Source organism: Simochromis diagramma, unplaced genomic scaffold (assembly GCF_900408965.1).
Source record: "Simochromis diagramma unplaced genomic scaffold, fSimDia1.1 OVJJ01000348.1, whole genome shotgun sequence".
NCBI lineage: Eukaryota > Metazoa > Chordata > Actinopteri > Cichliformes > Cichlidae > Simochromis > Simochromis diagramma.
In genome coordinates, this window is record NW_024386755.1 from 334,645 (window position 1) to 358,153 (window position 23,509).

A 23,509-nucleotide genomic window follows, 5' to 3' on the forward strand; every position below is an offset into this window, starting at 1 on the left:
TGGCACCCACTGTGGCTATTGTCTCCATCTCTATCTCCCTCTCACTGTTTCTCTCCTCCACACACACACACACACACACACACACACACACACACACACACACACACACACACACGTGCCTCAGTTTGCTCCATAAACCAGGCCCAAGTCTTAAAAAGAAAGTGGGTTCATAGAGCTCTCAGTCATTGAAATTCAGGGCCAATCCGCAATCCACAGTAGTTTTCTTTAATGCACTGCTTCTCACACTGTACTCCTGCTTAATACTGCTCATAACACCATGTAATATAGTGTACAGGCATGTCCTTGAATGATTTTCTCCTCTTCAAAATGCATTATTTATGAAGTCAATTCCCATGCCTTTAGATTCCCCTCAGTGTGTACCTGCACTGTGAGCAGGGTTAATTATTTTACAAAATCTAACAAAGAAAGAGAAAACTGTGCCGGGGAAGAGATCCTACCTCTGTCTAACTTCATTGTCAGCAAATAATTCAATACCCACCAGCATATGAACTCTGAATAACTGGATTTATTTTAATTTTTTTATTTTTTGTGAAAGGAAATCACATGGTCAAGTCTTTTCTCAGTGGATTTGACTCAACAAGAAAATTGCAAATGTGATAGAAATGTGTGGATATATCAGAAGGCCTGCAGTATATCATTTTAGATACAATTCTTAAATCCCTTAAAAAAGCTGGATCAGCTCTAAACATCCAATACTGGTTACTGTATCCCCTTCTATAACAGATCAGTCATATTTTCAGGCGACAACTAACAGTTATCGCTACAGCGATTAGCTCCGCCCCACCCATCATCTCGGCCATATTGATTATGTTGTAATTGTCACTGCAGTCTATAAGCCATGACTTCTCTGTGGAGAACAACTTAGATGAATTATATGAAGGCAAGAGTGAGAGTGTGTGAGTGAGTGTGTGCTTGCGTGGTGTGTTATAAAGTCGATACGCTTACCAGACACCAATTGGATTGACTCCGACTGGTAGACGTACAAACACACCCTGTCCTTCCTCTGACCCTCTAATGCAACATGATCTTTTAGGGGGGTTCTGGGCAGTTTGAGACCTTACTGAAAGCTGTCCCAATATAATTATGTACAGAGTGTGCACAAGTGTGCGTGTGAAAGCGAGACAGTGAATGCTCATCCTGGTTAATGCAATTGAATGGCCCTCTGTGACTCAAAGCAAAGTGACAATTTAGGGCACTATTGCAGCAAAGGGTGATTAGAGCATGAGAAACAGGTTCTCATCGAGATGGTAAGCACTTGTAGTAGATGGAGGTGACTCAACCAGCTGACCCAGGATCAGTTCTTTCATTTTTCTTTCATCTAAACTGATTTACTGAAACTAATTTCTCACATTGAGGCAATATGCCAGAAAGTTACACATGAACTATACTTCTGCTAAACAGAACCCGATTTTAACCCTACACCACAACCTGACGTGCACCTCCCGAGAAATGTAGCTACACATCAGGTCGACGCTAGGTCTTTCACTGCACAGAAAAACAATGCGAACACATAAGCGCCAGTTGTGAAAAGTAATGCCTTCCAAAGGCTATGTCCACACTAGCCCGGATAGATTTGAAAACGGCGTTTTCGTCTAAAAAAAACGCTCCGCGTCCACACTAGCGTTTTCAGTCATTTTCACAGAGTTGTGCGTCCACATTGAAACGGTCAAAAACGCTTACGTTCCAGTACTGCGCATGCGTGAAACTGTCGCGGAAAAGCACCGAGTTTTTTAAATGGACTAACAATGAGGTGGAGTTGCTGCTGCGAGTAACACAAAAGCACAAAGTCACAAAAGCGAGTGAGAATTAAAGAATTTGAAGAAAAGCTATCTGAAGCCTGTACAGACTGATATTAATCTTTAATAGGGCTGTCAAAACTGAACGCAAACAAAACAACGGCTGTATAATTCCCTCCGCTATTTTTAATTGGTCACATGACTGCATCATATGACTAACATGTGTCATCGATTTCGAAAGTCTCAGTTTTCGCTGTCCACACTGCGACGCAAAAGCACCGTCTTCAAATGTATGTGTTTTTGAGAGCATTTTGAAAACGCTGCGTTTTCCTTCGGGGAATACGCCGTCTCCGTGTGGACGGGAGGCCAAAACGGAGAGAAAACGCATTAGTGTGGACATAGCCTAATTATGAGCAGGGACGACTTCACCGGCTGCCACTGAGACTGTAACAAAGAGCAAATTACGCTACTTCTCCTTTGACAGATGACCTCATGAACTTCATCATGTCAACTTGTGCTAGTTTTCTTTGATACAACACGGCTTCCACTTCAGTGAATTATGATCCTATTTAGAGTAAAACTGATGATAAAGCAGGTTATCAAAGTTTCATTAAGAAAAGACACAGACAGGAAAAAAGTGTGTTATTGAAGGCTTCAAAACAGTAGTCCTCAAACCAATGTGTGACATCACATTAGCTACATCAATCATACACAGTCTACCTGCACACAGGTGCCACAGCTGCAATCGATCAAAGTCAAGCCAAGTATAGCTAGCTATAATGGATGTTTACAGTCAAATCTGTGGCCAGGTATTTGACCTCTAACCATTGTTTTCTCCTCCACATACGATGGTCCACATGCTTGTGTTTCTTTCAATAGACTTTAGCAACCTTCCTATGTTACCAGGTCACAGACAGCAAAGCGGTATGTAGGTACACTTAAGGAATAATTTTTTACTCTCAAAAAAATGTTAAAAAATAAAAGTAAAATGAAACTGAAATATTTAAAAGCAAAGCTTAATTTATTTAAATCTTTGATCTTTAAGGAAGATGTGCTCGTTATAAACTGAATGTATATCGATAAAGTAAATTTCCTTTGGCCAGATTCTACGTATCAAACAAAATTACATTAAAAATTTACATGGAATTCAATTAATAAAAGTCAGCATTTTGGGCAGATAGTTTTTTTAAATATATAATATAATGTTGCTAGAAGGAATGTGAAAAAATATGACCATTTGTTGCTTTTATAAATCTGATATCAGTGTAGCTCAATTCACAGGTTATTGCCCATAAAATAACGAATGTGAACGTTGTCACTGAGCACAGTTTCAATGAAGATCCATTAGGTGATCATTGTCTGCAAGTTTCACTAAAATCTGACCAATACTCTAGGAGGAGTAGCAATTCTTATGAATTGCAGACACACAGACTAACGCCTGACGGGTGAGCTGTCCTTCAGACAGTGAGCTAAAGATGCTAATCAGTACTACCATCAAAAATGATGACAAACAAAAGATTATAGCAACAAAAAATATGAGCTATAATTCATGACAAAAACTAAAACAAACTGAAATTTATGGCATGTTTTGCTTCCGCATTTTGTTCGACATCTACGCTTGTCTGAAACTTCCAACTCTTGCCTGTTTTCCCATTTGTAGTATATAAATACGCATGATCAGTGCAGAGCTCCAGGCAGCAAAAAATTCCAGTTGGGAGGGGGCTATTAATGATGCATTCACAGTGTGTGGGAGAAAAAAAAATCTCACAGTGAATTGCATGCTTAACAGCTTAATATTTTCCTGACGATTAATACCTGATGGTTACGATAGAGCCATTTTAACAACATGGAAAAACTCGGGAGGCATTGAGTATATTCGATATATCGCCCACCCCTACTTCGAGTGAAATTTCTGTGAGAACTATGAAAAGGAATAGAAGCAGGAAGCAGCATTCCAGAGTTTTCTCTGACAAGGTAAAACACATTTTACTGTCCCCATTTTATAAGTATTGTAATCAGTAGTTATCATACCACTAATGAGTTCTAAGAAAGTAAAACATACAACAGCTAATAGGTGTTACACCAAGTAGCATTAGCTAAATTTAGCTAGTTAGCTTGAATTCTATGCTAACGCTATTTTACACTTGCACGCCTTTTTAAAAAAAAATATATATATATATATATATATATTTACATTTGTTAAATAGATTTAGGAATTGGACGTTATTGAAACCCTTTAAACAAACCCTTTTAAAAACAATGTGTTACAAAGATTCCATGATGCATGATATGTAACAGCACTGCCAAAATAATGGTAACATATACTATTTTGTGTTATGCTAACAATTTAAATATGCACTACTCTTAAGGGAAATTCCTTACCCCCAGTTTACCTATTACTACTACTCATAACCACAAGCAAACACAAAAATGCATAATTTCCTTAGAGATTAATAAAGTATTCTGATTCTGATTTTGAAAACAAAGTTTTCAAATGTACATGCCATTTTTCTTCTGTTCCCAGTTCGCCTATTCAAGCCAAAAATCTAATAAGTCTGAGATCAGATAAAGTCAGTGGAAGAAAATGTAATCTTCCCCTGAAAGAAAAACAAATTTCATTGCCGCTATATAATAAAGCACTAACAAAAGTGGGGGAACAATCGATGTCGTGGGTGAGGAGGTCAGAAAAAAAAAAAACATCCTGAAATTAAAATTACCTGCTTCCCACTGCTTTCTGCAAATAGGGTTGAACTGGGAAACTTTAAATTACATTCTGTTACCTTTGCAGAGGGAGTGCGAAGCCGTAGAGAAGCACGTGCGTGTACATTCAGGCACGCACATACACATACACCTCCTCATCACCAGGAGACGCACACGCAGCTCCCACACCTATTATCCTCTTCCTCCAGGCTAATCACAAAGCTGTGTCCCTGCCCCTCCTGTTTCTGTTTCAATTCCCACCCACCCAAGTTAAGCCTGGAGAGAGGACTATCTATATCAGTGTTGGCGTGTGTGTTTGTACAAGGCGACTTGCCTCCTCTCCCCTTTTTTTTGTACCAGTACCCTTCTGTGTATACTTGAATCTTGTCATACCTGTGTGTGAGTGTGTGTGTGTGAGCGCGTGTGTGTGTGTGTCTGAATGGGTTCCAAGGCACAAAAGAGAGGCAGATTAACATAACAATATCCAAATCCCCTTCTGCCCTTGGAACAGCAGGCAAAGAAACCAGGCTAGCTTTATGTGTATTTGTTCCTGTCTGCGTGCTTCTATATGACCTTATATGAGTGCATCTTTGTGCGTCTCCATCTGTACCAAAAGCGTGGTCACGATTCTGCGCCTGGGGTGTGTCTGTAACAGTAACAGAAAAAGTGTGTGTGTGTGTGTGTGTGTGTGTGTGTGTGTGTGTGTGTGTGTGTGTGTGTGTGTGTGTGTGTGTGCTAATCTAAACACAGCGCACCCAGGCGTGAAGTGGAGCAGTCTAGTCAATATGCTCCAGTATCATATTGTCATGCTGTGTTTCCACTTTGTATTCCCTGCTATCAGTTCAGGCCAGAGCCACAGGTCAGCTTATCGGTTGTACTACACTTGTGATGTGACAGCAAAGTGCGCGGCCCACTTTCATCTCTAGGGTCAGAGAATAAATTTACAAACCAAGGAAATCGTAGAATAACCAGCAGATACTGCAGGCAGGAGACATATTGCATACAAATCTGCAACTCGATGAAAGTCTTTGACCTAATGCTGTGTTTTAAATAGCATGCTTCTACACTACTTACACTCGATATTTTGAGTCCATAAGTGTTTTCCCAGCACATGAAGTGCTCTGCAAGTACCAGGGATCAGTGATGTTGCCGGTGCTAGCTCACTAGCTAGGAATGGCAGATTCTTTTCAGGTACTGCAGCTAAAACCACACACCCAAAGGACTGTTTATTGTCTTCTCACTAAGGAAGAGGTAAGTATTAGTTTAGTTGCTCCCAGGGGCTTCGGCAAATTGCACGCAAGATGTTAAACCCAAAGTCCATAAGTTTTCCTACCTTCTTAAATTCACATACGACACAAGTTAATGTTTAGTGTTCACAGTGCAGTGACAGATTTTGTGAACCAAAAGATTTTGCACAACTGGAAATCAGTCAAACACTAGCGAGCCAAATAACTTTTGCAAGAACTGCTGCAGTAATGTCTCAGGGTCTTACCAGCTCCACCCTTGTGCTTGAATTGTGCAGAATATACGTCAGACTCCTGTGTCAGTGAACAATGCCAAATGACCTGGCGTGGCTCTGGCTGCATTCACACACTCTGAACTCTCGCAGTAAAAGCAGAATTAACCTTATAGTCTTTGAGTTTTAACCTGTGTCTAAAAAAAACACTGCGGCATCTGTGAAGCATTCACATTCACGTCTGTTATTTCTTTCTTTCTTTTTAACCCTGTCATCCTCTCCATATTTTCTCCTCTCCTGCTTCTTCCAAAGAAAAAGGGAGCAAATGTACATTTTCTCCAGAATGATTCTGCTTTGCCCCAGCTTCTTCCTCACATCCACTCCCTGCTCTTTTCTTTGTTAGCACTCCTGAGTTTCACTTTCACACCCATCCTCTTGTTATCACCCTCACGTTGAGTGTCTCACCTCAATTTGTCCTCATTTCACTCATCACACAGGTCTCTGTCACTTGCGGCATTCTCACTCTTATGCCTTGTTCTCAACATTCATGAGAGCTGGCCTCACAATTATCTAATCATGAGGACAGGGAGAGAATGGGAGTGAGAAACTGAGAAGAGGCGCTGAATTTGGGAGGGAATTTAACACAAATCTTGCTCTGGGCAAAGGGTATATGGCAGGTGTCCATGCATGAACTTCTGAGCATGCTCAGATCTATATGTGCACAGAAATTATGTGCCGGCACTAACGCTGTGCAAATAAAAATAAAATGTTGGGCGTTTCTATCAATTTAGCAGGTTTAATCTCTTCCATATGGGCATGGGGGCTAATGCATCTGCTAAGGCTATTAGCCGCTATGAGCCCTGTGGATGCAGGGTAGACTAGACCTATTATCAGTTTAGCAGTGACGGAAAACACAACCATAGCCAAAAAACACAACAACAACAGCAAACACAGTTGTCTCTGCTGTGAAAAAACACAGATCCTTTGCTGACCTCTACAGAGCTGGGTCAGGGTCAAGCTGATGAACAGAAAACAAGGTGAGGCTGAGGAAAAACAGTCCAAGGTGCTGATTGCTACAGTAACAGCTGACCCAGTTAGAATCCAGAATGTACCCAGATACACGATTACACACATATGCAGGAAAAATAATGTGAAACGTATTCACAGATACCCTGCAAAGCAAAAACGCACATGTACGCTGAATACCATCAATCAGTTCCTTCCCGAGGTTGGACCACATCCCCTACACTGTATCTGACTCACCTGAGTTCAATGGCCTCCCCCATCTCGCCCCAGGAACTCATTTCAAACAACAGCAAGTGAGAGAAGATTCAGAGAGATGGCAAGCTGAGAGAAAGACGTCCCTCAGACTGGCAGCAACAAGGAAAACATGAGAGGACGAGAGGAGCTAGAGAGCATGTGATGATATTGCGCTCAGAGTGAGGGACAGAGTGGAGGCGAGTGCGCAGTGAGGGGAGTGAGAGAGAGAGAGAGACAGAGAACCACACCTCTTCTTAAGGGATTAACTTGGAGAAAAAAAAGCGCCAACACATTCTCACACTCGTGTGCCGCCGCGCACCCAAACACCAATCAAACTACCCACGACCTACGGTGCGGATGAGCGTCTGGCATACAGACGCGGACAAACAAATACAGCACACACACACGTATGCTCACAGCTGTTCTAAAAATAAAGACAAATCAATGTTTGACGCTCCAAATCCTGAGAGTGAGGAAAGAAGAGAGTGGGAGGATGGAAAGAGAGGGAGAGGAATGAGAAAAAGGAAAAGGGAGGGGTGATTAAGCGAGACATGGCGGGTGGTGACACAGTTTTCTTTGCTCTCCATCTGCTCTGGGCGCACTGGTCAAGAGTGCACTGGGGGAGAGGGCGAGAACTGGGGCTGGAGCCTGGGGACAAGACACTGGAGCTGGATCAGGAGAGGGTGTGCGCACTGGAACCCAGCCTGATAGTATGCTTCCACAGGGGTCTTTATTGGACACGTGTTTTTCCAGCACTGGATGTCGAAGGGTATATGCCACAGCTGTACAACAGGCAGGGTACCCATCAGATGATTAGGGATAGCCTCAACTCCCTTTGCAAAGTGATGAAACGCACAAGCCACTCCCCAGCACATGTTTACTGGCAAAGCCGGAGAAACATGTGGATCAGGAAACACTGATGTGTTTCTGTTTTGAATGTTAAGACAGTGTGTTTCAGTGAGAACTTGTCCATACTGCAATTCATTTTAGAAGCACTGTTACAGTTCTGACACAAGGTTTGGCATTTTTGGGAGGTTTGTGGGTCATGTGAAGCCAGAGTATATGCTGTTAAGGTCACCTTTATATAGAACTGTGCATCAAATTCAGAGCAGTCAGTTACACAGAGTGACTCTTAAAGAGTACCATAATCGAAGCTTATCATATGCACACTTACATTGGACTTAGAAAGTTTAGTTAATCAGGATAAAAATGTAAACATTTTCACGGTGATGCAAGAGAAGAAAGGTTTACTAATGTATTGGTTTTAGTGTTTAAAGCAAAATTTAAAAAAAAAAGAAGACATGTATTCCATATGCGTTTGTGGGAGGAGTCCTATCTCAAGTCACAATATATGAAGCTTGCAAAAACTCACTAACATTAGTGGGCAATTTCATAGCAAATATTTGTTTGCATATTGAAATGAACTGACTGCACACAAGTTTAGAAAACAACACCAGTAAAATTAACAACACACATGAGCTGTATATTTTTTTTTTTTTTGCACTCATCCTATGTTTGCCACATTTGGCCCATAGTGTTCAAAGCTAAAGCACAAAATAGGTGCTTTGTCAACTTGCAAATGCTTTATTATGTTGTTAGTCTCAAGATGAAGGATCAAAATGATTTTTTCACGCCATATGCTGTATTTAAAGGAAATACACACCGGCATACTTTCCTGGGACCAGAAGGGGGTAAGTCCGGCTTTATTGATGCAATAAAACGGTTATAAACAATCTATGGGAAAATTAACATACTTTTTTTCCTTTAATAAACGTCTTCCTAATGAGGTTGTAGTCTTAATCACAAGTTTAAAGTTTTCTTCAAGACAACATAATGTTTGCATAAAAATACGTAAACTATGTTTCTATTTAGAGTAAAAAGAGATTATAATGAAGCAGAGTATGCTTAAGGGTGAAGGTCAAAATGCTTCCAGCTGGCCACAAAATAGTACTCTACAAACTTATAAGTGACAACACAACAGCAATGTCGATCTTTAATATATAGTAAATATTCTGTACATTCTTCTTCTACTTTCAGCTATTTCAAAGAAACTCCACTACTTACAGTTTTCTTAGTGAGTCAGGTGCTGCTAGAACTTCTGGTCTATATCAAAGATGAAGAGTTTTCCACAGAGGTCTGGTATCAATTTCTTTCTAACCCAAAGTTTTTTTGATGACTTAAGCAACGTTATCAAAGTTAATCCAATTTCTTCTCCATCCCGAGTCACTCGTGGCTTTATACAATATTTTTCCACATATGACGTCCCCAAAGCTAAACAGACTCCAATGCGTGAAACTGGTGGAGCTCCTCTGTAATGAAGGGCAGATGTTAGAGGTTGGACCAGGTTACGGCTGCAATGACGAAAAGGTTTGCTTGTTCAGTGTACTCTGGTAAAAAAAAAAAAAAAATGTTTGCAACATCAGCGAGCCAGCCGATATCTGTGGCAGTTAGACTATATATTGAACACCACATTTCAGCTGTTTACCACACAATGGTTTCTATGAAGGATCACATTACTGATGCTGAAATAACTTTCCAAATCAGTGAATCCCCGATCATAATTCTATAATGCTGTGCAGACTTTTGGCTGCTGATAAGCTCTCAAACTTGTGAATCATTATCTCAAACCAAATGCCGGGGATATTATTTGTTAATCACTTTTTTTTTTAACCAACACACGCCTTACAACGCAGTGCTTTGCAGCAGGGCTGTTTTCATTTTGCATAGCTACTAAAACTGGGGATACAGAAGAGCAAGGGCTGGGCGACTTAAAGAGTTAGGCTGAATGTCATACACTAAATGAAGATGACTGTTGGGTCTGTGGGAAACAAAGGCAGCAGTGCATAGATAGAGAGGCACAGCTACTGTAAGAGGACTGACAGAAGTTTGGGGATTAGACAATAAATAAATACTAAATTTAATATGTTGGGCGGCGAGGGGTGGGGTCATTGAGTCAAACAGGACTGTTGGACTGTGTAGTATGAATGTACACTGTGGACTATGACGGTCTTGTCAGTCACAGATGATTTGCTTCTTCTTAGCCACCTGGGTAAGGTTAATGTCTTCTAGCCTACACTCAGAAATTTAGAGGCTACAAGACAACAACCAGTATGCTCAACAGTATCAGAGGTTTAGCGCTGTTTCCAAGTGGATAAAATCAAATATCTGTCAGGAAGCTGAATCTGATCACAAGGATTTGAGATGCCTTCTAATATAAGTCAAGGTGTGACTTGCAACTGGAGCCAGACTTTTAAGTCTTTGTTTTAGGCTGTAGTTGTAGCCTGAGGCTAGTCTCTCTCTTCTCTCTCTTTTCACACATTCCCAGGCTTCCATGATGCCAGATCATCCTCTAAGCTGTTTACCCTCCAACACCCAGAGCCAGAGATCAGCGATAGATGAGACTGAGCGGGATCAAAACGCTCCGTTTGTGCTCTGGTGTTACACGTGTCTGTTTTAGATACGGCACTCTGGGCATTTATCGCTCCCAGCTTGGAACAATCAACACCGTCACCTTTCATGCTGTATCTTACATTAGGTTCCTTCACATGGACTTTTATTTCCGTATTTCTTTATTCATCTGAAAGACCAACACCATCCAGTCATTTTAGCTGTGGGCAAAGCCTTTGCCTTGTTTTCAAAACCTTTCCAGCTCACACACTGCTAAAACAGTTTCTATGCCATAGCTCAAACCATTCATTGACCCCCTTGAGCTCTATAGATGGAGGCACCGTCATCCTACAGGAGACCACTTCCATCACGACAACAGACAATTCAGTTCAATTTTATTTAATATTATTTATACAGCACCAACTCGCAACTCAGTCGCCTCAAGACGCTTTATATTTTAAGCTAAAGATGCTACAATATTAAAGAGAATCCCCAACGATCAAACGAGCAAGCATTTTGAGCAACACTTGGTGACTGGGGAAAGGAAAAACTCCCTTTTAACAGGAAGAAACCTCCAGCAGAGCCAGGCTCAGGGAGGCACAGCCATCAGACACAATCAGTTGGGGATGAACAGAGGAAGACGGGACAAAAATCACACTGTAGTCGACAGCTAACACGTTCAGGCTTTCCTTGAATATAATATACATAACATGATGTACATTCACATCCCTGTTTTTGTGTGCTAATGCTTTGGCAGCATCCATCACATAAAATATCCACAAATAATAAATCCACTTTGAGCTGAAAACAATTACAGTGAAACGGTGACAGGCCTAACAACACTGTGACTCTTCCTTAAATGCTCCCACGGGTAAACTTGTCTTACTGTTCTTTCATTAGACAAGACCGCAAACAAATGTGTAAATATGCTATGCAGCTGAAGCAAAGATCAGCAAAGCACCATAAACAATCGCATCTAATCCACTAATCTCATTCAACACAAGCAGCATGCAACACATACAATTGTTGCCGTTTTACCCACCGTCTTATGATGCTAAGTCACATTTTGTGCTAATAAAAAAAAAACCCTCACATTTAGATAAGGATTGATTACAGACCTGGGACAAAACAAAGACAACAAAAGGTTTCAAGTAGCCTTGAAATTTCTAACACTTCTTCCAAAAACTGTTACCACTAATATGGCTTAACCTGAAAAAGGCCAATATTTGAATTTCATATTATAAAGGCGTGCAAATTCAACACGTTGTTGTTGCAAGATAAGCTGCTTGCCTTGTTAAAAAAGGTGCACAGCAAAAACTGTGACATTTAGAAAAAGAAACAAAATGCCACAGGCAATCATTTTGTTTATCTACACTGTCATATTAAATTCTGCTCCAGCAATTATTTGGTGACAGGAAAAAAAAACGGACGCGACTACACCTGTTAAAGGTGATGCAATGCAGGCTTACTATGAACAACGACGGTAAGGTTAAGATCTCTCTCGCTGTTTAATTTTGATCTCTTCCCAACAATTTTTTATTCTATTGTCTTGATCACTATTAACTCGCCGTCCTCCTCTCATTTCTCTTTCATTCCTTCAGGAGAAAGCTGCAGAGCTGGAGAGAAGAGGAGGGTGAGAAAAGAAAAGGATCTAAAAATATGTGGCGATGAAGACAAAGCCACAGAAGACAAAAGAGTGAGAAAGGTGTGCTACATAATATATCTATAATATTCTAACTCTAGTGCTCTACTGTATCGCACTGTACGCTTCTTCATCTGTCTCAGTGTGTATATCTGTCTACGGGGCAGACCTAACTAGCATAAGCTTATTATAACTGCTGTGTAGTTATGAAACAAGATGAGCTCACCAGCCAGGTGGGTAACACACACACACACACACACACACACACTTCCTCATCACAATAAGTAAGCCCTCTGGCACGTGTTACAATCAAGTTGTTCCACCAGAAACATGATCGTGTGTGTGTGTGTGTGTGTGTAATGCTGTGTGTATGTCTGCAAAGATGTTGAATTTAAGACTGTGTGGTTTTATAACCGTCATGCCTTAGTGGTTCCATAATAGTCTGTTATTTTAACCGACACTGACTGAATGTAATTTAGGCTCCTTCTGTCACACAGACATAACCACAACTAACAATCGGTCAGGTTACAAATAGTCAATTATCTAACTCTTTGTTCAAATAAGCACTCTTCCAGTGTTGCAGGGATCTTAAGTACAGGCCGGCGCACAGTAACTGTGAACCCTTACTGGTATCTGAAATGGGACTCAAACAAATCAAGTGTGATTAGTGGGCAAGTCATTCATTTTTCTTAAAGCTGTTTTATATTTTAGTATGAGTCACTGCACTGACATCAAATTGGGTCATTCTGAACTCACAATGTCAGGATTCTGGCTCTGCTGCACAGAGGAAGCCATTTTTCCCACACACTCCTTCAATACTATTAAAAATAATATGGATAATAAGACAGATAGACAACAGATCAATATCATACAGTTAATAAACAATCTTTATGGAGTGTAAGCAAGTGGATCTCAAACTTTGGGGCTGGCCCCATTAAGGAAACAGAGTCACTGCCAATGGGGTGAAGATTAAGGCCGCAGTGACACAAGCATAGAGACCAGTCAGCGACCCCCTGGCAACCTCCGGTCGTAAGGGGAAAAATGTGTTTTGCTGGGCCAACTGACTGCTGGAGGTTACTGGTTTTTGCTTGGGTGAAATCGGTCGTAAAGAAGGTCCTGCACCAAAAAATGTCCTTGGGATTTATTTCGTGACTAGCAGAGTCATCTATAGTTTGCATGGAAGACGTCGACTTGTCTACAAACACAGCTGCAGTGATGAAATGTTGGGTGTTGATGGTGAACTTCTTTCAGCTTAAGTGAAACATACCAGAAAACATTTGAGAACCACTGCTCTAGGCCAAGTGGAAGACATTGAAATCCAGCCACTTTCTATGATGTAATTTCCTTTTAGCATACCACATGCTTTAGGCATGCACCCTGAAGTGTTTGCATTAGTGTGAAGGCATGTGTCTACAAAACATATAAAGACTTGTCTGTAATTCAGCAGTCAAATAACAAAAAGTTGTGAACCCAGCACACGATGATTGATTTTGGCCTCTTTGGGGAGGGCGTGCATCAACTTTTCTATCCAGCACTCCTATATCTTCAACTCACAAAGATTCACCTCCCCGACAATCATGAGTAGAAGTATCTGTATACTGTGATCAGCCACAAGATTAAAGCAGCGACTGATAAAAAGCATAACACTGCTCATCTCAGTACAATACCACCTTCTGTTAGAAAACCTTGGGTCTTGGCACCACCCACCTAAACGCTGCTGCAGACCAAGCATGCCCTCCAATGGCAGTAGCACTTTCCCAACAAAATAGTGCACTACAGGACCACAATAAAGTCCCCATGGTAGTGCTGTGCAATAAATCTAATAGTAATTCTATTTAAATTTTGGTGAGAGCACTAAATTGAGGAGGTCAACTTGCAGGCTGGTGAAACCAACTTCATGATTTCATATAGCATATTGCTAACTTCTACTATGCATCCAGTGTCGAACGTCAGCTTCATCAGCGGTGTTCTGTAAAGAAACAGATGGGTGATCCTTAAGTGGGTCCACTCTTAATGCTACATCTGTCAATTCGAACCACTTCACCTCATCAATATGTCATTTCACCACCTCAGTGACTTCAGCTTAAGCTAACACAAGCGATCATATTGCGTGATAAGAATGCCTAATATATTTCGATTTCAGCTCCATCAAAGAATCCACCAAGACCTCTTTTTTCCACCCCATCAAAATCTGTAATACAGTGCACGGATGGACAGGTCATCCAATATCGACGCTTGACAGCCAAATCCAGTGCCTTATCCTGACAGGCTGCTTAAATCGATTTTTTACCTCCGGTCAGTACTGCTTTCTCTTTCTTCTCCCACTCCATCCATCTATCTTTTCTCTCCTCAGTGACTCTCCATCATCATATGTCTCCATTATCCCTGACTTATCTTTCTCTACAGACCAACGTGAAGCCTGTAGTTACAGACAAAGCCTCATTGACCAACTGTAACACGATGGAGGAGTGTGTGAGCGCACCCTTCAAGTGGCTTTGGATGCACATACACACGGCTGGTGGGTGTTAACTGATCAGGCCTGGGGCTCGGATACATGATCAATAACTTTCTGTAGTCTAGTGTGTGTGTGTGTGTGTGTGTGTGTGTGTGTGTGTGTGTGTGTGTGTGTGTGTGTGAGAACATTTGCACATGGGTCAGGTGTTCAAGGCCAACTGCTTGGCATTACCTCTCTCCCTACTCCCAATCAACATGACACCCAAACTCTGTCACGCTACAGTAGACATACACACACACATACATGCAAGGACCACATGAAAACCTTGCTGCTCCATGGCAACCAATTCCCATGGCAACCAATGGTATGGGTTTTTTTTCTTCGTGGGCTAGAAGAGTGAGAGGAGAATGAGGGGAAAAGGAGGGAGTGTGAGGGTGACAGATATTTGGGAGAGAAACTCTGGAAAAGAATAAAAATAGAAAGAAGGAGGAAGTGGAGAAGCAGCATGAACACACATACACACACACACAATTTGGCTGTTCTGATGAGGGTGACGAGAGAGAGAGAGAGATACAGACAGTGACAACATTGTGGGTGAAAGGAGACCTCCCTCCTGGCTGATCACAACAAGCGCTTCGTAGCACGGAGGAGAGATGTGGGGTAGTGTTTTGGGGTGAGAAAGAAACACTGAGATTAAAAATTAATGAAAAAGTCATCACATTTTGTGAAATGGTTCAGCTTAGAAAACTACAGTGTAGATGCTTTATGCACACAGGGTATTAATATATATGCTGGGTAGTTAGGAGAAGAATCAGAGTGCCCGTGGTTAGCATATTTACAGCATATTTACATCTCCAGGTACCCTGTGTAAGTACTCCATAGAAACACTGTAATAGGATTGGAATAACATTTTCAATCCCTTGCCCTGTTGTAAGTGCACTGAACAGCCTTTAGCCTCTATCTTCGCTCACACTCCCTTTTACTGGAGTGTAATTAAAACAGTGATTATGAGACTGCTTCACTTTACGGCCTTGTAAGCTAAAGAAAATGAGAAAAACAGCCTTCTTGCATTTTCAGCTCCTCATTTCCTGTGAAAGGCATATGTAGCTGCTCTTGTAGCCATTTGTATTGACAGAAATACCATTCTTTGAATGGTCACTCTGTAAATTATTAATAAGGTTTGAGGATCAAGGTTCCTTTATTTGTCATTGTACACCCCAATATATAAGGGATTTTATTGTACTAAAAGTTAGAAACCTTTATTTGTGTTATCCCTCAAAGTTGTTGCTACCTATAGGCTGCATTCTTATTATGCAGCCTATAGGTTTTTCAGCAATGTCATCAAAGCAAGAACTTTTAGGACATCTTTCTCTTATTTTCAGGCTATCATTTACTCATCCATGCACAGGACTTAAATTAAAATCTATTTGCTATAAAATCCACAGAGTAGAGGAGAGGAGTGCAGATCTGGGTTTTTTTGCCTGTGTAACAGCACCCCTGCTGGATGGAAGGAGCATCACTGCTATGCAGACCAGTTGCCTTTGGTCCGGGTTGTGCATTTGTATTTCTGTGTGCATGTGTTTGTGTGGATCATTCCCCAGGCTGCCTTCTATAACCTCTGACCTCCGACCTCCTGTCCAGACAGGAAGCTTCTTTTTTTTTTAATCCACTTTGCTGATACATGGAATGCATGTTTCAGTACGTGCACTGAATACTAAATCCGAGCTTCCCCCCCAAGATATGAACAGCATGTGAACTCGAGTTTTCTTCACAATTCATGTGTTGACTGTGACACAATGCATTCATACATAATGCATGTTTTGCATCTAAAGCAACAACATACGAGGCCTAAAGTCTAAAAATCAATATGGCTTTCAAAGCTTTTAACATCTGCCCCATCGCTCTGCTGCTGCCTGTCTGACAGACCTCTGTCTGTCTCCACATTCCTAAAGAGGAAGCGTTTGGTGGATGTGCTGATTTAAAAGGCTGGCTTGAAGATACAGTTTCATAGATATAACTGGCATTTTTTTTCTTCAAAGCCCCTTTGAAAATATTTATTTTGCATGACATAGTTATATTTTTTTAAATGTTACTTGTGTCTTTAAACACATATTAAGAAGGCCCGAGGCTTTCTCTGTATATATATGCATGTATTATCAAGCTGTGTCTTTATCCATCTGTCTGTCAGTCTATCCATTTCCCTGTGTGACACCAACCATCTGTCTGCCTGCCCTCAAATCTGTCCTGCAAGAGCGAGACGCACCAGCATGTTCTGGGCCACAAGGAAACAGTCGTGTCCTTTTCTCTTTGGCGACATCGCAACAATCCTCCTTACAGCAACATCTGGTGACACAGAAAGTTACTACACAGGAACAAAAAACATCTCAGAGGCAAAACTGTTTCCATTTACAGTAAAAGAGGAAAAAAGAAAGAAAGAAAGAAAACTGGGACATGAGAGGAAATTGCAGACGGGCTGTGTTATCTTTGTGGCTGCCTTTACAGAGGTTTGGGAGTTTTGGTTTCTGGAGAAGTGAGACAGAATGACCTTCACGGGGTGGTCATGTCTTATCGACCGGCACTAAAAGCCCAAGCTGGGCGTGCAGCAACACACAGGCAGAGGAAATGAGTTTAGAAAGTCAGGCAGATCATACAGGGGTGGCGCTGCTGCACGCTGCTCGACAGGATAAGCTTCCTGATATCCAGAAGTATTTAAAGTGACGTGTCTCAGAACTCTTTTTTTTTTTTTTTTTAATCTGACACGCTTACAAGATTTTGCATGGCTATTTACTATTTAATAAAATTAAGAAAATGTGCAAAACGTGGCTTTTATTAGGCACGCGATGCCCTGCAGCATTCACCAAATACACTGATTCTGTTAAAGGACTGGAGGAGATGAGAAAAGGAAGAAAAACTCAGCAGAAAGGAGATGATAGGAGGGGATTTGGGGATAAAGAAAAGAAGAGTCATGCATGGAAACAAGTCAGGGGAAGTCAATGAAAAACAGGACTAGAAGCAAACAACAAAGACTGAGGAGGAATAAAGAGGGAAGAAAAGAAGCGTGGATGTGAAAGAAAGCAGGAATTAAGGAGAAATGGGAAAAAGAGGAAGGCAAGAAAGTTATGTCATATCTCAGCTTCATTTTTAAAAAAAAAACATCCTAGAGCAACTTCTAAAAAGCTCACCCATGTTTAGAGGATTCAGCGGGGCTTTATCAGTTAACCTCTGTTGGGGAAAAAAAGGGAAGTAGAGGGAGATTGTGATGGTGCAGAGTAAACAATGTAGAGGTGAAGACCCTCAGGCAGAGAGATCAGGCCAGAGGCAGACAGAGACGAGAAAGACAAGCGGACTGGTGTTTGAGGCCCATGGCTGGAAAACACACTGGCACGGAGAGGAGAGGAGAGGAGAGGAGAGGAGAGGAGAGGAGAGGAGAGGAGAGGGGAAAAGGGAAAAGAAAGGAATTAGAGACTTTTTTATAGTTGCTTTCTCTCTAGGATGTTGATTTGACTTCAACAGTTATCGGTCACTTTGACTTTTTTCCTCTCTTTTCAAACCTCACTTCAGAGCAAAACAAAACCTCATCGAACGTAAAGGGGAGGCCATTTCAATAGGCATCACACCCCTCGAAAAGCGTGGCGGAATTCTTTTAGAAACTGAGAAGTGTGTGTGTGTGTGCAATCCCCTTGCTCCCCCCATCCACACACACACACACACACACGGTCACTACAGATTACAAACACACACCACAGATGGCCAGCGCGTCTCGTCTTTTCACCGCCACCACCATCGAGAATAATGGCCAGCGGTGGCCCCTCCTCCTCCTCTTCTACTCCCTTTCTCTTTTGTCAGCACGTGTGTCCGTCAAATGGAAGCGTGTGTGTCTGGGACAATGGCAGGCAGACAAAGAGCCCGCCTACCCCCCACCAGGATGCTGAATAGGGGGGCACGTGGTCCTTGTCATAGAAGGAACAATAGCGCTGAGGAAGAGGGGCAGAGAGAGGGTGTGGCACCCCTGCACCGATGGCAAGGTGCAGCCTGGGTGGCCCCCCGAGTTCAGATTTGAACTTGAAGTTAATCAAGCAAATCAGGGGAAACTAGCCAGAAGCCAGAACGTAGACCATATGGTAGATATTCTTTAAATTACATTAAAGCCAAATGCATTTACTGAGGCAAATAATGCATTATTCATTCATCAAAATGATTAGTCATTCACTCACTTGGTTTTCGGTTTGAAAGTCACGACTGGAAGTTTCATGCGCCCACGCATTTTTTCCATATGCTGCATAACCACTTACAGCTAATCAAAGCACATGACATGCTTTCAGACTGACTTCCTACCTTCCAGGAAACCAGTGATTCCATTAGTTTCACAACAGCAAGACAATTAACTTGTTAAGGCGTAAAGTCTGATGGATTAATGAAATCGGCAGTCCATCACCGTAAACCGCCTCTAGGCTTCTGCGGTCCTAAAGCAGCAAACAACTCATGCAGAAATCTTCCAGAAATCTGGGCTTGTTGGTGCTTTCAAGGATTGGACATTATAAGTATTACAGTTTTCTGACTGCAACTTTTGTATGAGAATACCGTGTCGGTACTTGTAGAAGACTTCACATTGCTGTACTTAATGTGCTAACGTGCACGAAAAAGCACGCATGAAAGTGCGAGACTCAAACACCGAATTAATGACTGCTAAACTTATCTTGGTCTGGCAAGTTAACAAGCTTACATGATGCACATAATAAACGCTATAGCCTCCGAACATCAGTTAGCATGTGAGCATTTTAATATGCCAATACTAGCATAACCCAAAGAGCTATATACTAAATGGTAAACTGCTACTTGCATAGTGATTTTGTACTCTGAATACAGAGAGCTTTTACTGCAAACTTCAATTATCCAATCACACACACATTCATTTCTATACCTAAGCACCTTGTCTACACTCTCACTCCGAATGATCCGTTGGGCCAACAATATTTTGCCCAAGGACACTTCGACATGCTGGCTGGAGTAGCCAGAGAATCGATCCACAAACCAGTTCTACCACCTGAGCCACAGGCGCCCAGGAATTATTCACCAAGCCATAAGAAATTCCTGAATGATCAGTCAGTTAATCATTCTCTTTTTATGAACAAGTTGTATTTTTTTTGTATTTTTTTGGAACTGAAACAAAGTATTCAATAATTCTCCGCTTTTTTCCATTAGCCAACTTTCAATATCACATTTCCACACAGCCACGTTTTCCACTCCCTGTTTGGCAGCACAATGACAATGTGTTAGTGATGAGCAATTACCTTTGAATAATTACATATCTTAAGCATGTATCAAGTCTCAGCAAGTTGATATTGATGCAAAATAACATAAAAAATGAATGGCTTTCCAAGTAAAGGGTAAAACTGATTCCCATGACCAAATACAAGGCAGAAGCCATCCTGGAGGGCCCAAAGACTCAGCTGGTGGATTTACTCCAGCCTTAGGCTTTTACTCACTCTAACGGATACATCAGCACTCGTGGGACATGTTTAATGTGACTCGCTGGATACAGCCTGAACAGTCTAAAGGTGCTCACACACGTGTTCTCGTTGAAGAACGTGCATGTTTGTTTAGTTTTGGTTTTTTGTATGCGTGCAAGGGGGTCAAGATGCATTGTGACAGGGGAATAGAAAGGTTGGAACAGCTGGGCTGAGTCTGCAAGAGGACACGACAGGGGGAAAGCTGGGGGGAGTGAGTTAGAGAAAGAAAAAAGAAGAAAAGGGACAGGCACGTACATCCAGGCAGGCAGGCTGCTGACAGGCTTCTTTTGAGGCAGCAGCTGGTTAGACTGGGGGTCTCACCAGCTGTGCCTCTGCTGACCTCTCCCTAAAACTCTCCACCTCCTCTTCCTCCCCAAACTCCACTTCCCTTCCCCCAACAAACTGGAACCCTCACCCAAATGCAGGCAGGAACACACACACACACAGACACACACAACCATCTGTCAGTAGGAGGACAGTTGTCTCTCTGATTGCTCCATAACGGTGTTGAAGCAGACTTGGTAAGACACAGCACCACGCCCCAAACGAAAGCCCTGGAGATATGGAACTATTCTAAACCAGACGTCTTCCAACAAGCCCCAACTGACGTCTCAAACTCGGAGCCATGTCCCTGGATAGATCACCCAAAGCCTGTGACTCATGCATGATTGCGAAGCAACACAGAGACGCAGAATTAGCAGTGATGGGAAAAGAAACCATGTACATGCTTTCATAGCTTTTATATTTTGACCAAAGAGATTCATGCATCAACACTGTGCTTATATTAACTAATTTTTTTTTAAAAGGCCACGCTGTTTGCTCTCATTTTTATAAAGTAAGACAAAATTTACCAAATATGGTAACTCAGTGGAAGAATCGTCAGTGATCCTTCTAAAAGAGCGAGCTGCTGTTCCAAAAGTGCATCTCTCATTTTTCAAATCAAGCTTCTTGGAAGAGAGAGGCTGACTCACAATCTCACCAGCTCCTCCTTCATTATGATCTGCATCTAGGCTGACAGCAGATCAGCACCGATCAGATCTGATTTATGCAGAAAAAACAAGGAAAAGTTGCCTCGCCCGATTCAGACAGCATCACTTCAGAAGTGCTTATACGGAGCACCACTAAATCAAGTGCATCCAGTGAGTAATTGATTCAAGCTCTGTTCTTGTTTTTCACTCTGTCGTGTAGCTGGCAAGGCAAATCTGCTGTATCTACAGCAGGAGGAAAAGAAAAAGTGAAGGGAAGAGAATGAGAGGAGACCATACTTGCTTTAGAGGGGAAAGAAACTAAAATGATGGCGTGCACAACATTGGCAAAGTAAAAAAACAATAAAGTCACTTCTGAGATACAGAGAATCTCTGCTATTTTTTTAATTCTTTCATTTACAAAAAGATTTTTAAAAAATGAAATCCATTTTATGGTTTGTGTCTGTATGATAACAGCCGGTCTCCGACAGACTCTGGGATAAACTGCATGTTGACATCCTCAACAACACAAGCAAACAGCATGCCTGGGTGACTCCACCAAAGCACAGCGCAGCATAACTTTACACTATTAAACAGAAGGCAGTCAATCGGTCAATTCAAAAAGCCTCCTCTGTCCTCTAGTTTATTTCATGTCACAATATAGTCCCCACAAACGTTCTTAAAAGCTCCAAGAGGAGCACTTTTTGCTTTGATTCTCATGACTAAAACTGCAAAATCTGGTTAAAAAGGAGCTGGCCACACCAATAAACAGCCCACACATCTGTCTTCAAATGTTTTAACTTAAAAGCTCCAAAATTGAAATATACACTAAAATATAAGCCATGTAAAATATAAGAAAAGCTGTTTAAATTTGGCAAGAACACACGATTATCTAGGACACCATTACGTATGCTTTTAAAACTTTTTTATGGTTACTGAACATTAAGGTGTGTGTGTGGAACACATAAATCACTTACACACACACACACATGCATTTGTGACTTAAGTTTCAGTCCACCTACGAAGTGTCTGCAGCACTGTATAGACATGCCACACTGGCCACTTGATTGCTGTGGCATTTGCCAATGTGTACATAACTTTTTTTTTCCAAGTGTGTGTATTAAATCTGTTTATTGGCATGCCAAATCCCTCTCTGCTCCTCCTCTCCTCTCCCTGAAGGGTTAGCAGTGTGAATATTAGATGGGGACAGATTGTATTAGATAACACAGACCTAAATAGAGCCACGCACAGATTCTCACACACAGGCAGCTTTGTGATGTACAGTTACACAGATGGTGAAGAAGTGCACTTGAAGAACACTTCATGGTGGCTCATTCAGAAAGGTAATGTATGACAATATGCCTACATTTCACCCAGATTTTGCTGTTTTATACCTAACATAACTCAAATTGAACACTGTTTTTCATTTTTACAGCAATGCAAACTTCTGTTTCTTATCACTACTGCAGCGGTCCACTGATGCACGCGGGAGAGATGAGCCCACACAGCTCACTGGGGGGCCCAAACAAATCTCCCCAAACTTTACTTTGTAAAGCTGGAGCCTCGGGCAAACACTTAGATGGCAGGATTTTTGTTTTATTTTCACATGTTAGGCAAGGTTTTAAAAGAGTACCTCTGCACTGGGGGATCAGTGGAGAAAAGTGAAAGAAATGAGTGCTGAGCTCTGCGATCTGCAGCTTGCAGGGATATGAAATGAATACAAAATCCATGTTTCGGATGCGCTCCGTACGTGTGGATCGCCAGGCAATGTAACGCTATTCATGAGACACCATAGTATGCACATGCATTTTTTTTAAGAGCTACTTTAGCACATAGTGGTAGGACATGGTTTGAAAGTGGAGCTGCTGTGGTGCACAGACACAGACAGCGTTGCATAAACAGTCCTGCACTTCACAGGCAGCTGGTGAACATGCAACTGCTCTGTGGGCTGGGATCTGTCCATCAAGTCACGTCTCAGGGGAACAGGAAAGGCAAGGATGAGAAACCAGCACGCTAGGATGTTTTCCTCCTCAGTTCTAAGAGCATGACAGTCTAAAAAAAACTTCCAACATACCTTTTTTTTTTTAAATGAAAACAAGGCCAACTTTGCAGCCACATCATCATCACCATCAAGCAAGCACCGTTCAACTTAGCTGCACCTCAGCAAGAGCAAATATCTAGTCATGAACAGCAACACTTGGCTGCCACAGTGTAAACTGAATACATGCTTTCTGTAGTCTAGTGTGTGTGTGTGTGTGTGTGTGTGTGTGTGTGTGTGTGTGTGTGTGTGTGTGTGTGTGTGTGTGTGTGTGTGTGTGTGTGTGTGTGTGTGAGTGAGAGAGAGAAGTGCAGGAAGAGAAAAAGGAAAAAAGGAACT

At 41.7% G+C, this 23,509-nt stretch overlaps 1 protein-coding gene across 5 annotated transcripts in view; it reads right to left on the bottom strand.

The window, feature by feature from the left end:
• numbl (NUMB like endocytic adaptor protein) overlaps nucleotides 1-23,509 on the bottom strand; it is a 64,781-nt gene that overhangs the window by 25,986 nt on the left and 15,286 nt on the right. The window contains exons 1-2 of one of the 5 annotated variants that reach the window (XM_040024173.1): nucleotides 7,410-7,414; nucleotides 7-9 (exon numbers count right to left, since the gene is read on the bottom strand). The exons of 2 other annotated variants lie outside the window; for them this stretch is intronic. Coding sequence is in view for 1 of the 3 variants with exons in the window: in XM_040024159.1 (XP_039880093.1) it covers nucleotides 7,177-7,217 (41 nt within the window). In the remaining 2 variants the exon portion in view is untranslated. 2 more of the 5 variants (XM_040024169.1, XM_040024159.1) reach the window with 2 other exon arrangements.